At 40.5% G+C, this 18304-nt stretch overlaps 1 protein-coding gene across 6 annotated transcripts in view; it reads right to left on the reverse strand.

Annotated features, from left to right (window-relative positions):
* Window positions 1–17996, reverse strand: part of ZNF143 (zinc finger protein 143) — a 54592-nt gene extending 36596 nt beyond the window's left edge. The window contains exons 1-5 of one of the 6 annotated variants that reach the window (XM_079930311.1): window positions 17906–17978; window positions 2259–2373; window positions 1844–1936; window positions 914–997; window positions 298–381 (exon numbers count right to left, since the gene is read on the reverse strand). In XM_079930311.1, coding sequence (XP_079786437.1) covers window positions 298–381; window positions 914–997; window positions 1844–1936; window positions 2259–2373; window positions 17906–17947 — 418 coding nt within the window. In that variant the 5' untranslated portion in view covers window positions 17948–17978. Of the gene's footprint in view, window positions 1–297; window positions 382–913; window positions 998–1843; window positions 1937–2258; window positions 2378–3094; window positions 3110–3523; window positions 5785–17905 lie in introns of those variants that run through there. The other 5 variants (XM_079930306.1, XM_079930308.1, XM_079930307.1 and 2 more) reach the window with 5 other exon arrangements.
* Between the last annotated feature and the right edge of the window lie 308 nt (window positions 17997–18304).

Below are 18304 nucleotides of genomic sequence, written 5' to 3' on the forward strand. Positions count from 1 at the left end.
AAGGAAGAAAAAAATCAACAATTTAACTTTCAAGTGTTTAATTTCATATTTTAAAGGCAGCCTCTAGTTGAAGTCTTTCAGAGACCAGGGATTTGCTATTTCAACCTGTTACTGGACAACTCAAATTATTAGAAAGTTTCCCCTTAGACTGTGCCAAAATCTACCATCTTATAGTTGAGAGAACAAGCATAATCCTTCTTTTACATGACAACAGCATTTCTGCAACTAAAGGCAGGTCTTATTTTTCCCACACCCTACCTCCCCCTTATTTTATTCAAATGTTCAAAGCTAATTTACCTTTGGAGGTATGGTGAATAAATGCTGTAGTTCCATCTTCTAACTGCACTGCTTGCCCATCCTCTAAACGCAAACTGTCCCCTGCTCAAGAACAATGTTTACATTTAGATCCCATATCTTCCAAGCATATTCTGATAACTCAACAACAACAGAGTCAATAAACCATTAAACACATCATACAAACCTACACTTCCTTTATGGATCCTTCGACATTTAAATAATTTCAGTAAAGCTGCTCTGAATAAGTGTTTAAAGGTAAAAAGATATTTGAATACCTGTTTTAGGAATATTTACCAGGGGATAGGAGAATTGAAAGAAGGAAAAAAAAGAAAATGAGAAGGCGTGTAGGATTTATCTCAAATAATAGAAATATTCACTTAGAACTGTTGCCCATTTATCTCCAGAGTAAAGTCTAGTAATTTCTTTTCCATTAACTTCGAGAGAAAATCTCAATTAAGTTAAAATGGTCTTTAGATCCTCTCTTTGACATCTACCTATCTCCCCTTTCAGAAGGAGACCTAGAGATCAGGACTAAGTTTAAGTAGTAAGAGGCAGTTGGAGGCAGCAAATACTGAAGTATGAGAATCAGAAGGGTAAGTAAATATCAAATACTTACTACTTTTAGGTATGGGTACATGTTGAACATAGGCAGCAGAACCATCCTCCAACTGAATGACCTGACCATCTATGAGTTTCCCATCTAGAACAAACAATTTAAGCCAATAAATTAGCACAAGCAAAAATTTTAAACTTTATACAATTTCAAAATGATATCAACTATAAAAACATACACTACTTAAGATCATGTTCATCTTGATTCTTCCCTCAATGTTCTGAGGCAATTCAATAACACATCCAGTGATCCTACAGAAAGCAGAAAATCCTCCCTCAGCCATCCTTTCTCCCCTCCGATTTTCAATTAGACAAGTTCAAGAGGAAGAGTGGCTCATCTGAGCAAGCTACATGAGTCAAACCTCTATATACCTTTCAGAGCCACTTAGGAATCGTGACCCTGACCCCAGCGAAGCTGAAACTGGGAAGATAGAAAGATGTATCAGTACACATGAGGCCAGCTGTCATTCTCATCCCTGGGGGCTACAAGTCCCTTGACTATGTATACATATGCTCAGTAGCTTTCCAAAAAAACAAGGAATTTGAGAACTAGGCTATTTCTTGGAGCAAAGTAAACACTGATTTAGAAACAATGTTATAAAAGCAAAACCAAATGTCTACTTTTACGCATATTTTGTAAAAACATTAAATAATAATTTAAAGGGAAAAAGTGAGAAAGGTCTTACTAAAAATAGGTCAGGGACACTACCCCCTCCCCTCTTCCTCACTAATTCTGATACCCCAGAGTATCTTCCAAATATCTCAAAACGTGTCCTCAAATTATCAAAACAAAATTTAAGTTAAACTGAAATTACTACCATATGTAGTACAGTGTCTGTAAGAGGGATTGGAAAGTGGTATAACTGCTAGGTGTTCCAACTCTGAGGTTATGAATTGCTGGTAATAACCAATGGGCTGTATATGAGGCACATACCTTTAGAATTGTGTTGTATATAAGCAGTAGAACCATCTGCAAGTGTTACTGCTTGCAGGCTTACACCTTCCATATTTTCTAAATTGTCACCATCTATTATAAAAAAAAAAGTTATTTTCTTTAGGTAACTATCATATGTGTGTGCTGTTTAATTTTTTAAAAAATAAAGATTAGTCAAAAGGCAGATTGCTTAACTTAGACTCAAATGGGATTTCATATAGCATTTACAAAAAATATTTCTACACCCTACTATACCAGCATCCATACCAGGGTAAAAATGCTCATAAAAAGGCTTAGCTTTGTGTTGCCTTTAGCTAAAGGAGGAGGAACAAAGTAAACAGTATTGTAAGTTTTCATTTTCCCTTAAGATAAATATTTCCAAACCCACATGATCCCTTCAAATAAGATTGCTCACCTGCCACAGTTACTGCCTCTGTCAGGCACAAGGTAACATGCTGAGCCTCCATTCCTCCTCCAGGAAACTCTGTCATTCCCTGAGAATCTCGATTTATCTGGGCTAACAACATTTTCTACCTTGAAAAAAACGTAGGCATTGAGAACAAAGAATGATGTATATGAAATAAAATCTACAAACAATATTTATGAACCATAAAAAATTGCTACGGAAGTGAACAGTGTTTGAAATAAGCTGAAATTTCACTTAATATGCAGGGTAAAAGTATTTGCCCAAAGTCCAGAGCATGCTTTTAATAATTCATCAGTAAACTATTGAGCACACCCAAGTCTTGCCCATCAGTTCTGTACCATGTCTAAAATTCCCATAATTAGTGTTCTTTGGGTTTAACATGGTTGAAGATTCCCACTTAGAATCCATGAATGGATTGAGTTAATCCTGTTGACTCAATCTTCAGAAATCTATGCTGAACCTGGCCACTTCTCACAAGCTTCGCCATTACCTCCCTGATCCAAGCCACTACCATCTCTCACCCTGAGATGTTACTGCAATAGCATCCTAACTGGTCTCCTTGCTGCTACTGTGACTTCCCTCATCTCCTCTCAACACAACAGTCAGATTGTCCTTTTGAATGAAAAAGTTAGATCACATCTCTCTTCTGCTCAAAACCCTTTGATGATTTCTCATCAGAGTAAAGCCAAAAGTCCTTACACTAGCCTATGAGGCCAATGATCTTGTCCCCATTTCTACTACTCTCTGTCTCATTCGTTCCATTTCAGCCACACTGGTGCCCTTGCTTTCCCTCAAACATACTGGATGTTCTGCTGCCTCAGGACCTTTACATTTGATGTTCCTTCTGCTTAAAACATTCTTCCTGGTATCTTCATTATTACTCCCTCATCTTCTTCCAGTCTTTGTTCAATGGCACCTCAACGAGAGCTTCCTTATTCACCTCATTGCAAACTGTACCTCCAACCCCACAATGATGATATACTCCAGCCCTCTTCCCTCCTTTATATTTCGGCATAGTACTAATAAATTGACATATTACATGTATTTACTTATTTGGTTTTTTTCTTATCTATTTCTCCCTCAAATAGAATGGACAGGTGTTTTTATGTTTGCTCATTGCTGACTAAAGTGACTAAAAAGTACTTGGCACACAACAGACACACAATTGGTGCAGAATAAATGGATGAATGGCTCTTTTACCAATCATCACCACAACCCCCTTCCTCCCTTTTCCTATCTCTGGGTCCCATTACCTCTGTAGGCCTTGAGTTGTCTCAAACATGAGTTGGGATAATTTAGCTGCCTTGAGCCAGGGAACTGGATACCAGAGCATCTCTTGAGGACCTTTCCAGGTCTAAAGATCTGATTTCAGTGTCAATATTTAAAAGAGCAATATGCAGATAGTAGTAATAATTTGCAATTATATTTATGTTAGGACTACTTGAAGATTTTTGTTTTATAAACACTATAAACTATACCCTCTTTGGATTAAAGCCAGGGACTATGGTTTAGACTCTGAAAGGTATCAGTGCTGTGATAAAAGTCAATCACGGGCTGACTTTTCAGGGATTCCTGAAATATTTCTAATCTATAACTGTTCATAAAGCAGACTGAAACTTCAATACTTCCTTGCTTCATCTAAGGGCTAACAGAGAAGCCTCAAAGTAAAACTGGTACTCTGCTGTTAAGCCCCCTGATGAGTACAGGATTGGGACAGGCTAATTTTCAGAACAAGTACTGCCACTATATAACAGAAATAAGACAAGGAAATGGAAGGGAAAACACCTATAAAAATGTAGAAAGCACTCTATAATTTTTACAGCATTCGTCTAGAAGACGAATTTTGAAAAAGGCAGATTACAAGTTAATTTGGGTCATGATGTTAAGAAATGCCTATGGTTTGACCATAATTCAAGCATTTGTCCTTTTCATTGAATTATCTATAAATCTCCAAATAACTACATCAACAGGTAACTGATATATCTGCAATAAATAAAAGTTATTTCTTGTCTAAAAGCTGGTCAAGTGTTAACTTTCTTTAGGAAGGCTTCAGGACCTATAGTATCTATCCTAAGGGAAAAAAATCTACACTAACTGAAACATCTTGAAGAGACAGCTGATTCCTGGACACAAACTGCTGGCAAATACATGGGGTGGTGAAGGAATCAGAAGAGATCATATGGGCACTACAATTACCAGAGATAATAAGTGATGGCAGGTACACAGCCCATCTTATTCTCAAAAAGGCTCTGTGATACAATTAATGCCCTTTGTTAGAAAATGATCAACTAGGGAAAATATGATAATGAATAGATGAAATAAATAAGCTAGAGATCAAACACTCTATAGTTGCTCATACCATATCCACCATCATGTCTTGATTATTTCTGGCACCAACATTTTCAGGTTGTGTGAAAATAAGTATGTAAGATACACATGACACCTTTAGAAAGGGCCACCTTGCAAAAGGTAGTCAGCTTCCTGTGCTTTAATAATGAATCATGGGCCAAAATCAGACACAGAGGAGGCTGTCATGGGGGCACAACAGGAATCTCAAATGAAGACATCTGTGTAATAAATAAAGTTCCTGCCTTTCTGGAAGATGATGATGGATATTAGCATAAGAGAAAAAAACACACTTACGAAATTTAGCAAATGTTATATCCAGAATATATAAAGAAATTCTACAACACAACATCAAAAAACTAATAACCCAATTAAAAATTGGACAAAGGACTTGAATAGAAATTTCTCCAAGGAAGATAAACAAATGCCAAACAAACATATGAAAATATGCTCAATATAACTAACTGTCAAGGAAATGCAAATCAAAACCATAATGAGATATCACCTCACACCTGTTAGAATGCCCACTATTGGGACTTCCCTGGCTAAGTGGTTAAGACTCTGCACTTCTACTGCAGGGGGCCCAGGTTTGATCCCTGGTTCGGGAACTAAGATTCTGCAAGCTGCGTGGCACGGCCAAATAAATAAATAAAAATAAAACAAAAACAGTATGGAGATTCCTCAAAAAATTACAAATAGAATTACCATATGATCTAGCAATTCCACTTCTGGGTACATATCCAAAAGGATTAAAAACAGAATCTCAAAGAGAGATTTGCACACTTCTTCACTGCAGCATTATTCACAATAGCCAAGAGGTGGAAGCAACCTAAATGTCCATCAACGGATGAATGGATAAAGAAAATGAAATTTATATATACACAATGGAATATTAGTCTTAAAAAAGAAGGAAATACTGTCATATGTTACAACATGGATGAACTCTGAGGACATTATTCTAAGTGAAATAAGCCAGTCAAAAAAAGACAAATACTGCATGATTCCACTTATATGAGCTATCTAAAGTAGTCAAACTCTTAGAATTAGAAAGTAGAATGGTAGTTACAAGTACTAGGGGAGTTGTTTGATGAGTATAGTTTCAGTTTTGCAAAATGAAAAAGTTCTAGAGATCTATCACACAACAATGTCCACATAGTTAACACTACTGTACCCTACACTTAAAAATGGTTACGACTGTAAATTTTATGTTGTGGGTTTTTTTGTTTGTTTGTTTGTTTTGTTTTGTTTTTTGTGGTACGCGGGCCTCTCACTGTTGTGGCCTCAGCAGCCATGGCTCACGGGCCCAGCCGCTCCGCGGCATGTGGGATCTTCCTGGACCAGGGCGCAAACCCGTGTCCCCTGCATCGGCAGGCAGACTCTCAACCACTGCGCCACCAGGGAAGCCCCTATGTTGTGGGTTTTTAACCATAATTCTTAGAAAAAGGTCTGAACACATATGGAAAAATGTTAGGATCTGTTAAAAACCAAGTGGATACATAAGCTTTTATTCAATTACTTATACAGGTACTCCTCCTTATATTTGATAGATTTCATAATTTTAAAAGTGAAAAATATCCAAAATTATTGGCAGGAAGAAAAAAATGTCTGAAAATTGATGGTTAAAATTAGTAACTAAATACTAGCTGACTTCATCCCTTAAAAAAAAGAATCAGTGTTTCCTCAGTGGTATGAATCTACATCAGACGAATATTTTAAAATGTGAAGCCCTTAGATATTTCAAGTTTGGTCTAATTTGTTAGATACAATTATTACCACAAATTATTATGAAAATATAAATCTAACGGTCCAGGTATAAAGAACTCTAACTACAAGTAACCTTTATTGTGGTAAGAAATGATACAAAAAGAAATCTAGATTAACAAATCTTAGAGGTCTTTTTGCATGAAGCCACAGAAGCCAGGCCTTCAGAAATTGTCAAGCTCAGATCCTAACCTCAGGCTGGTTTCACCTCAACACTTAACAGAGAAGCTATGCCATTCTATTACCTGGTCTCAATTCCAAATTTTCCTCATAAATTTACTACTATACAAAGTGCTTCTCCATTTAAGCATGGTCATTTGTGCTGCATTTTATGACATCTCCTAACCTGGAATGAGGAAGTTCCTTAGTACAGCAACATAAAAATAGCAGGCTAGGGGCTTCCCTGGTGGCGCAGTGGTTGAGAGTCCGCCTGCCGATGCAGGGGACGTGGATTCGTGCCCAGGTCCGGGAAGATCCGTGAGCCATGGCCGCTGAGACTGCACGTCCGGAGCCTGTGCTCCGCAACGGGGAGAGGCCACATCAGTGAGAGGCTCGCGTACCGCAAAAAAAAAAAAAAAAAAAATAGCAGGCTATCCTGTACCTTTGCAGTATGCTGATCCAGTAACACTGCTTTGATTAACATTTGTGGAAAACTATCTTTAAATCCCTTCAATTTTATTTAAATACACCCAGGGAATAAGCATGTTCCACTGATGAAATGTAATTCAGTTAAGTACAGAGTAGTTAGAATGTGCTGGTGAATGATGTAGAGTTTTCATAGGCTCTACAGAATGCTAAAGGGTAAAACTGAGGGATAGAGTTTATACTACCTATTTTAAAGAAGTAGAATATTCTATCAGATGGGTGAAATGTTGGAAATTGAAGGCTTTCAAACTTTTTGCCAAGTTCCAGGACCATTCAGAAATAGAATATTTGAAACTGACTGGCAGGTACTTGAGATGAGGCCTAGGAGACCTGAAACTAAAATACCTGTGAGAAAAAGAGGTGAGAAGAGACAAGAATTGAGAAATGGACACCTAGGTCTAGTCATCAGGAATGTCAATTTTGGTGATGGTTTGTTCTTAACTGAACCACTGATGTGAAAAAGTACCAAAACAAATCTCTCTCAAACCTCAACAGTGTAGCATTAAAAACAGAGCTTGAGGGCTTCCCTGGTGGCGCGGCGGTTGAGAGTCCGCCTGCCGATGCAGGGGACACGGGTTCATGCCCCAGTCCGGGAAGATCCCACATGCCGCGGAGCGGCTGGGCCCGTGAGCCACGCTGAGCCTGCACATCCGCAGCCTGTGCTCCACGCAGGAGAGGCCACAACGGTGAGAGGCTCACATACCGTAAAAAAAAAAAAAAAAAAAAAAAACAGGGCTTGATAAGGGCACACCTGCATAGCTCAGTTTGCTAAGCATGCCCTGGCTTGCTTTCACTGAGACTAGGGAGTCTGAGGAAGCATCAGGAGAAAGAGAAAGGTTCTGATATATTCAAACTCAACTTCTGACATTGTTCTGTTAAAAAAAGCATAAAGTCGTTTCAAAACTATGATGCCACAAAAAAAAAAAAAACTATGATGCTAGATTGTACTTTATTTCCCTCAAGATAAACACTGTGTATGTTAATATTTTATTACCCAAATTGCTCATCTTGTCATAGGTAAGGGAAGCAAAGCATTGTGAGACAATTATGAAAATGAGAGAGGGCACTCCTGAAACACAACACTATAACAAAATAGATCCTTTGTCCAAAAAAGTATATTGAATAGGACACTAAACATGGATAGTTAAAACATATACCTCTAGTCAGAAAAAACTGTTTGTACAGGTCTTATTTACGAAGCATTTTTCAGATCTAATAACTTATTTGATGGAATAGTCCTGAAGGGCCATAAAAGTTCTTGGGCTCTTCCAACCTCTTCTGAACCCCCAAAGCAGTCCAGCAAACTTACATGTCTTTATTTCTTCATGATGACTATTTAAAATATTTTCCATTTACCTCAAACCTTCTACCCCCACTCCCTCTCCTGCTATCCTCCCACCCTGTCTCCTTCACCACTTCATTTTCAGCAAATTAATCAGCTCCCAACTTCACGGAAAATATAGAAGACAGCAGAGGAATTCTCTGCCAACAAACCTCACTTCACTGCATTTCCACAAATTTCTTCCTTCTCTCCTACAATATTACCTTCCTACAAGGTAAGACTAATCCTTCCAACCTGTACTCTGCATTTCATCTGTCTTTCCTCCTTAGGGATCTCAGGGATCTCTCCTGTAAAAAATTTCCCTCTCTCTGCCAGTTCCTTCCCATCAATAACTTAAAAAAACACAAAAACAGGGACTTCCCTGGTGGTCCAGTGGTTAAGACTCCATGCTCCCGATGCAAGGGGTCAGGGAACTAGATCCCTCATGTTGCAACTAAGAGCCCGCGTGCTGCAACTAAAAGATCCTGCATGCCGCAATGAAGATCCCTCACATGGCAACTAAGACCCGGTGCAGCCAAATAAAAATAATAAATATTTTAAAAAACAAAAACAAAATCGATAAAACAAAATCTTGCCTCTGACTCAGCTACTAGTCTCTCTTTCCTCCTTATCACAGCTAGATTTCTCTAACAGTTGTTACTAAGACTATTTCCTGATTTCCCACTGCTATCCATCTGGTTTCTGTCCCTAAGTATTGAAACTGCTTTGGCTGGTCACTAATCTCCACTTTAACATGAAGTTCGATGGCCATTCCTATGAATGAGAGATGAAAATATTCATCCACAAAAAGACTTACACAAGAATGGCCATAGCAACTTTATCCATAATAGTTCCAAATTGGAATGAACTCAAATGTCCATCATAAAACAGATTAAAAAGCTGTGATGGGGCTTCCCTGGTGGTGCAGTGGTTGAGAATCCGCCTGCCAATGCAGGGGACATGGGATCGAGCCCTGGTCTGGGAAGATCCCACATGCCGCAGAGCGCCACAACTACTGAAACCTGTTCATCCTAGAGCCTTCGCACTACAAATATTGAAGCACACACACTCTAGGGCCCGCGTGCTGCAACTACTGAGCCCACCTGCTGCAACTAGTGAAGCCCGCGCACCAAGAGCCGGTGCTCCGCAACAAGAGAAGCCACTGCAATGAGAAGCCCGCTCACCGCAATGAAGAGTAGCCCCCGCTCGCCACAACTACAGAAAGACCTCGCACAGCAACGAAGACCCAACGCAGCTAAAGAAAAAAAAAAATGTGATGGATACTTTTCTGTCTTATATTGGGTTTGATATCATTGACCTTTATCTCCTTCTTAGAACATTCTCTTACCTTGGCTTCTGTGACTTCCACACGCTCCTGGTTTTTTCCAACTTCCTAGCTAATCCTTTTCCGTTTCTCCTATGGGTTCCTAAATACTGAGAACCCACAAGTTTCCATCCTAGTTTGTTTTTTCATTTTATGCACTTTTCCTCTTGGAATATCATATCCATTCCATTGGCTTCAAAGATCTCTGGAATTTATAAGCTCTTTAAAATCTCTCTAGTCCTTTCTCTTAAGGGCTCCTGATCTATATATCTAGCTGCTTACTGGCCTTGGTGACCTTCATGGTCCACAGTCACCTCCATCTCAAAACAATTTGCCACAAAATTCTACTTTAGTATTTTCTCCCTCCGTGATAAACGCAGTCACCTACCCAGTAGTCAAATCCCCCTTATTCTCCAACCGATCACTAAGAACTATCACTCTACCTCCTAAATATCTGTCAAATTCATTTGCTTCTCTTATTAGGTTGTCTTAATTCAGGGTACCATCACCGCTTGGGTTACTACATCGGCCTCCTAAAATCCACTCCTACCCTCCTCCAATCTAATCAGTCCAAGTGCTTTCAAATCCAATCAGAGCATTTCTCTGTCTCAAAACCTTCAAAACTTTCCCATTTCCCCATATAGTCCAAATATCATGATCTGGATTCTACTAACTTCTCCAATAAGACGAACAATCATCTTGCGTTGCCCAAGACTGAGAAGCTTCCTGGCTCATGGGACTCTCAGTTCTTTTTTTTTTTTTTTTTTTGGTGGTGGGGGACACTTTCTTTTAAAACTGGGATAGTCTTGGGCAAATCAAGACAAGTTGGTCACTCTATCTTCCAGTCTTGTTCTAGCACAACCTCACATTCTACACTCCAGCAATACTGTTTAAAATTCTAGTAGTTAATGATACTGGTATCATTTAATAATAATATTAATTAAAATGTTAATAATACTAATAAATAAAAATGACTATAATGATAACTAACTCTTCCAAAATACTATATGCCAGGCATTACTACTAATTCATTTAATCCTTCTAGCAATCCTATGAATTAAGTACCATTTTATCACAATTTTGCAGACCAAGAAAGTGAAGCCCACAAAGGTTAAATGATGTCCTTAACTTCACAACATAAGTGGCAAAGTCAACCTTCTAATCATCTGGCTCAACAACTTATACATGAGCTGCTGGATTATTTGCCACTCCCAGAACAGCCCAAGGTGTCTCCTGCATCTCGGCTCTGAACACTGCTATTCATACCCTCTAGAATACTCTTCCTCCTCTCTTTACTTGGCTAAATTCTTCAGATTCCACCAGAAAGTTTTATCTGAACTCCCCAAATTGGGTCAGAATGCTTTAGATGTATTTCCCAAGATACTCTGTCCATACTCTTATAATAACACTTAGCACAGTATACTTTAATTACCTGTTTTTCTCCAGACTGGAAGCAGTATATTTACAGTAACCAGCTACTAAAACATATCTAAGGAGGATTCCCCTATAGATAGATTGGAAAGTATGGGTTATACTTAGGAAGGAATGTTTATGAGCGGTAGTATAACACTATACTTAAGAATAAGGACTCTGGAGCAAAACAGCCTGCTTCAAAATCTCATTTTACCACATATTATCTATGTGACCTTGGGCAAGTTACTTAACCATGCTGTGCCACAGTTTCCCTATCTGTAAAAGGAGGGTACTTCACAGAGGGTATTGTGAGGTATCTGTGTTAAATACAAAGCACTTGTAACAGCACATGGTATTATATATATGTTTGCTATTAATGCTTATCAGTAGTTTAAAGCTAAATGAGAAGAGACTGTACAGCTCTATCTCTTGTCTTATTCACTATTTTCTCCTACTACTGTAAAAGGGTATTGCCAGAGGAGAAAGAAGACAAAAAAGAAAGTTTCAGAGATGTGTTATTCAAGAGGAACTTTCCTCTTGTTCATGCTTTTCCTTTTTGAAAATACCTTTACTGAGATGTAATTCACATATCATAAAATGTACCCATTTAAGGTGTACAATTCAATGACTTTAGTATATTCAGAGTTGTACAAACATCACCACAACCTGAATTCACAATATTTTTTATCACCCTTCAAAAGAAAACCCTACCTTCCCCTTTCCAAAGCCCTAGGCAACCACTAATCTACTTTCTATTTCTATAGATTTGCTTATTCTGGACACTTCATGTAAATGGAATCATAGTATGTGGTCTTTTGTGACTGCCTTCTTTCACTTATACATAATGTTTTCAAGGTTTCTCCATAAAAGAATAAAAACTAAAAAAAAAATTTCAATCCATAAAAATAATGAATCACTATGTTGTACACCTTAAAAGAATAATAATGTAAATCAACTATACTTCAATTGGAAAAAGGTAAAAAAAAAAAAATCTCCTTTTCCTTCTGAAAGTCTTTTTCCCCTAAAAAGGAAGACAAAAAATAATTTCTAAAGGTGATTTTAGGGACTTCCCTGGTGGCACAGTGGTTAAGAATCTGCCTGCCAATGCAGGGGACACGGGTTCGAGCTCTGGTCCGGGAAGATCCCACATGCCGCGGAGCAACTAAGCCCACATGCCACAACTAAGCCCACGTGTCACAACTACTGAGCCCTCATGCCACAACTACTGAAGGGTGCATGCCTAGAGCCCATGCTCTGAAACAAGAGAAGCTACCACAATGAGAAACCCACGTACTACAACGAAGAGTAGCCCCGGCTCACCACAACTAGAGAAAGCCGGCACGCAACAACAAAGACCCAACACAGCCAAAAATAAACAAATAAATTTATGTTTAAAATAAGATAAAATAAAGGTGATTTTAAGTAATTGACTTTTTAAAAAAATTTTATTTATTTATTTTTGGCCATGCTGCCACATGTGGGATCTTAGCTCCCTGACCAGGGATCGAACCCGTGCCCCCTACAGTAGAAGCTCAGAGTCCTAGCCACTTCACCACCAGGGAATTCCCTGAATAACTGACTTTTAATAACAGACATTTATCTCCTAGTATATTTTCCTTAAATATTATCTTCTCAACAATAAGCATGTCCACTGACAAAAAGCTCCCCAGTTGAATCTAACATGCACTCCTCATTTAAAAACACAGATCTATAATCCATCAACTAAAAACATTTACATACATTCCTAGGTCTCAAATCAAACTGCCCCATCCAAAAGTCTGCCAGTGATTCTTTTTCCTCTCAGCACTTCTGTTTGAAAGGACAAATGCCAGAGGAAAGGGAAGACACTAACCAATAGGTAGGTGGGGAGGTCTCCTAGGAATGTACCACGTTGTCATTCTTTTTTTTTTTTTAATTTTTATTTATTTATTTATTTTTAGCTTTGTTGGGTCTTCTTTGCTGCACGCAGGCTTTCTCTAGTTGGGGCGAGCGGGGGCTACTCTTCACCGCAGTGCGCGTACTTCTCATTGCGGTGGCTTCTCTTGTTGCGGAGCATGGGCTCTAGGTGTGCAAGCCTCAGTAGTTGTGACACATGGGCTCAGCAGTTGTGGCTCACAGGCTCTAGAGCATAAGCTCAGCAGTTTTGGCACATGGGCCTAGTTGCTCCGCGGCATGTGGGATTTTCCCAGACCAGGGCTCGAACCCATGTCCCCTGCATTGGCAGGCGGATTCCTAACCACTGTGCCACCAGGGAAGTCCCTGTCATTCATTTTATATCAAAATACATCTTGTTTTCTGTCTGAATTAAACACAACACATTCCATATACACCATTAAGGTTTGCCAATTCATCTTTCCACTCTAATCAATTTGCCATATGGACTTGGCTATTTCCACCATACCCAGACAACAGATTAAAATGATCAAAAGTCATCCTTGACTAAACCCTCATTCTTTTTTTTGCAGTACGCGGGCCTCTCACTATTGTGGCCTCTCCCGTTGCGGAGCACAGGCTCCAGACACGCAGGCCTGCGGCCATTGCTCACAGGCCTACCCTCTCCGTGGCATGTAGGATCTTCCCGGACCAGGGCACGAACCCGTGTCCCCTGCATCAGCAGGCGGACGCTCAACCACTGCGCCACCAGAGAAGCCCACCCTCATTCTTAAATTCACAACAGGGCAATTGTCAACTCCATGATTTTTTTTTTAAATGGAACCATATATATGGGAACTTGGTATGACAGAGAACATTTCATCTTTTTAATTTTTTTTGGCCACACTGCCCAGCTTGTGGGATCTTAGTTCCCGGACCAGGGACTGAACCCAGACCCTCAGCAATGAGAGTGTGGAGTCTTACCCACTGGACCACCAGGGCATTCCCTTCAACTCCATGATTTTTATCCTTCAAAATCTTTCTTTTCCAACTCCTCACATATTAATAACTACTGCAATAACTTCTTTACTGCTTTCTTTACTCCAGTCTCTCATCCTTCCATTCCAATAACACTGCCAACTATCTTATTTTGTCTTGTACAACAGTAGAATTTTCATTGCATACAATATTGTAAGAAAAATTTGTTAATAAGATTAATTCCCACTAGCTTAATAAATCAAATCTTTTCGTTTCCTGGTTTTCTTCTTTAACTCTTGCTATCCACACACATAATTTTTTACAGCATTACCTCCCAGAAATGGGACTAGGAGATGAGGGTGGACTGGGGACGGGCCTTTTAATTTCTACCGTATACATTCCATAAGTTAAAAAGAAATTTACCATGTATTATTTTCATGGTTTTAAAACTAGTTACTTAAAAAAAAAGTTACTATAAACAGAAGCATTAATAAAGTAAGGAGCACCTAACTCTGCCTCAGGTATGCAAAGATGATTACATGTGAATATGGGCATAAGAAAGATAAGTAAACATTTCCTAGGGGTAGGAAGAGTAGAGAAGGCAGTCCAGACACAGGGAACAGCCTTTGTCACTGTCCAGTCTAAATCCATCTTTGAAACAAAATCACTTTGATTTTGACAGTACGGTAAAGTTTAAAACACTGTCTCAGGGACTTCCCTGGTGGCGCAGGGTTGGGAGTCCGCCTGCCAATGCAGGGGACACGGGTTCAAGCCCTGGTCTGGGAAGATCCCACATGCTGCGGAGCAACTAAGGCCGTGTGCTGCAACTACTGAGCCTTCACTCTAGAGCCCAAGAACCACAACTACTGAAGCCCACGCGCCTAGAGCCTATGCTCTGCAACAAGAGAAGCCACCAAACTGAGAAGCCTACGCACCACAATGAAGAGTAGCCCCCACTTGCTGCAACTAGAGAAAGCCCGCGCGAAGCAACAAAGACCCAATGCAGCCAAAAATAAATAAATTAAAAACCAAAAAACACTGTCTCACAAAAGCCATCCCTTAAAATGCAAATTAAGCAAAGAGCAACGACTCAAGCAACCCAACTCTTTAAAAAATCACTACGTCCTGGGCTTCCCTGGTGGCGCAGTGGTTGAGAGTCCGCCTGCCAGTGCAAGGGACACGGGTTCGTGCCCCGGTCCGGGAAGATACCACATGCCGCAGAGCGGCTAGGCCCGTGAGCCATGGCCGCTGAGCCTGCGCGTCTGGAGCCTGTGCTCCGCAACGGGAGAGGCCACAACAGTGAGAGGCCCGCATACCGCAAAAAAAAAAAAAAAAAAAATCACTATGTCCTGAAATAAAGCCAGGAGCAAAAAGACTCAGAACTGGGTAAAACCTCAGATTAAAAACCAAAAACAAAAACTAGATAAAAACTTCAAAATTAAGTAATGATGAGAACATCAGGACTCAGAAAGTTCTCCTCCCATGATCATAAACTGTACCTACATTATAAATATTTAATAACAGCTAAAGTAATAGTAGAGGCACAATTCCCCAAAACAGCTAGGTCATCTTTCCATGAAGAATATGATGAATCCTTACTTCACAGCAATATCTCAACCTGCAGCAAAGGGCAATGGACATTTTGCAAATCATATATCTGATAAAGGACCTTTATATACGAAACTCTTAGAACTCAATAACAGATAAACAATCCAATTTTAAAATGGGGGAAAGACCCAAATAGACATTTCCAAAAAGAAAATATACAAATGGCCAATAAGCACATGAAAAAATGCTCAGCACAATTAGCCATTGGAAAATGCAAATCAAAATCACAAGAGAGGGCTTCCCTGGTGGTGCAGTGGTTGAGAGTCCGCCTGCTGATGCACGGGACGCAGGTTCGTGCCCCGGTCTGGGAGGATCCCACATGCCGCGGAGCGGCTAGGCCTGTGAGCCATGGCCACTGAGCCTGCGCGTCCGGAGCCTGTGCTCAGCAGCAATGGGAGAGGCCACAGCAGTGAGAGGCCCGCGTACCGCAAAAAAAAAAAAAAAAAAATCACAAGAGATACCACTTCACACCCACTAGGATGGCTACCATCAAAAAGACTGATAACAACAAGTGCTGGCAAGGATATGGAGAATGGGAGCTCTCATACACTGCTGGTAGGAATGTAAAATGGTACACCCACTTTGGAAAAGTTTGCCAGTTCCTCAAAAGATTGAACACAGAGTTACCGTATGACCAAATGACCAAGAAATTCTACTCCTAGGTATATATATACACACAAGAGAAATAAAAACAAATGTCCACATAAAAACTTGTTCCGTAACTGTTCATGGCAGCATTATGCATCATAGACAAAAAAGTGGAAGCAACCTAAATGTCCATCAACAGATGAATGGATAAATAAAAGGTGTTACGTCCATACAGCGAAATATTTGGCAATAAAAAGAAATGAACTACTCATATATGCTATAACATGCATGAACCTTGCAAATATCATGCTAAATGAAAGAAGCCAGTCACAGAAGTCCACATACTGTGTGATTCCATTTTTATGAAATGTTGGTAATAGACAAATCTGTAGATTAGTGGTTGGGGAAGAAGGAGTGTTATGGGGAAATGGGGAGTAACTTAAGTGGGTACAGAGTTTCTTGGGGGGTGATGAACATGTTTTAAAATTTTGGTGATGGTGGCACAACTCTGTGAATACATTAAACCTACCTAATTATTATAATACTTTAAATGGGTGAATTGTAAAGGTATATAAATTATATCAATAAAGCCATTATTTTTAAAAAATAAAAGACAGCTATGGAAAAAATAGGCACTCAAGTATTTGTACACTAAATAATTTCCAAAGTAATCAAAATACACCTGGATAAATTAGTTACCTGTCTTACCTGAGCTTTTGTATGATCTCACTACCTATTCTCTTACTAAACACTTAACAATGAACTGAAACTAAGCACTTAGCAAGAGAATATATTAAATACTGTACAGATTTTTGTCAACTACAGCAAAACACAAGTATCTTCTAGTAAGGTTCGCGACAAAGCCGACCACAACTTCGAACCTACAATTTTTCACATCCCCACTAGGTTATACCAGCTGATTAGACACTTCCAAAGGCTTAAACTGATCTTAAACAAATAATCAGTTTAGCAATTGTATTCTTATCTACTCTTTACTTAACTTCCTTAATGCGTAAACTTAAATGTTAAAAAAAGCAAAAGGGGAGAGAAGAAAAATTGATTTACGTTCCACAATAAAATGTTACAAAGCAACCAAAGCATTCGTATACTCTTTGGCCAAAACCGAGAAAAAAGGAGAACGATAAAAATGACAATTTCTAATATTCGCTGTTAGGCCTCAATGACCATAAAAATTTTTTTTTTTTTTTTTTTTTTTTAGTGAGGGAAACAAGAAATCTGTGCACGATCAGAGTGGGAGGAAATTCTGGGTGCGATCTACAGGCGGGATGCCGACCGGGCCCTCAGCCAGTTCTGCCGCCGGCGCCCCAGCTAGGGCCTGGTGCCGACCGGGATCCAGCGTCTCAGCCGGAGGAGCTTCGCCTCGGCGGCGCCAGGGGACTCGCTCCGCGCGGAGGTCAAGCCGAGAAGCGCCGCCGGGCTCCCAAGGGCTCCACCCTCCCCTCCTTCACTCCCTCCCCTCGGCAGTCCCCTGAGGGGAACAGGCGGGGCGCAGTGCGCAGAGACAAGGGCGGGGGGGGGGGGGGTGCGTCCTCAGTGAGAAAAGCTCCGCCGCCCGAGTGGCGGCCGCGGGTTATTAATAAACTCCGCTTCTGCCCAGGCGTCTCTACCGCGGCCGGCCGTAGGATCTGCAAGGCCTGCGGCGGAGGCTGAGGAGCCAGAGTCCGAGCCCGGGCCCTACCGGGCCCGCGCCGCCACGCTGAGGGCGGCGGCCGGGCGGAGAATAATGCACACTGGGTAAAAACACATTTATATACGAACCTCCGAGAAAATTTTCCAACAATTCCTTCGTCCGACCACCATGCACCAGGACAGGAAACAGCCGCCCGGCCCCTCAGCCCCGCAACCAGCATAGTGGGTCTGAAGCCCGCCCCCAGCCTCCATTGGGCTTTCATTACGTCACTCACTGGACGCTTCCTGCTTGCCATTGGCTCAAATTTAGGCGACGCGAAAGGAGACCGCCTTATCCACGCCCCTTTTCCTGACGTCAGCCTCGCCTGGCCTTACAGCCAGCGCCTGAGTGGCTTACCCAAAGTGCGGAACAAAGTTTTCTGCTTCTGACTGGTTGGCAGAACCGCTCGTCCCAGCGCGACACCGCCTCGCTGACAAGTGAATTATGCAGAGTCTGTGGCCCCAGCAGGAGGCGCCATTTTGTAGCGA

This window comes from Stenella coeruleoalba, assembly GCF_951394435.1.
Source record: "Stenella coeruleoalba genome assembly, chromosome: 8".
Taxonomy (NCBI): domain Eukaryota; kingdom Metazoa; phylum Chordata; class Mammalia; order Artiodactyla; family Delphinidae; genus Stenella; species Stenella coeruleoalba.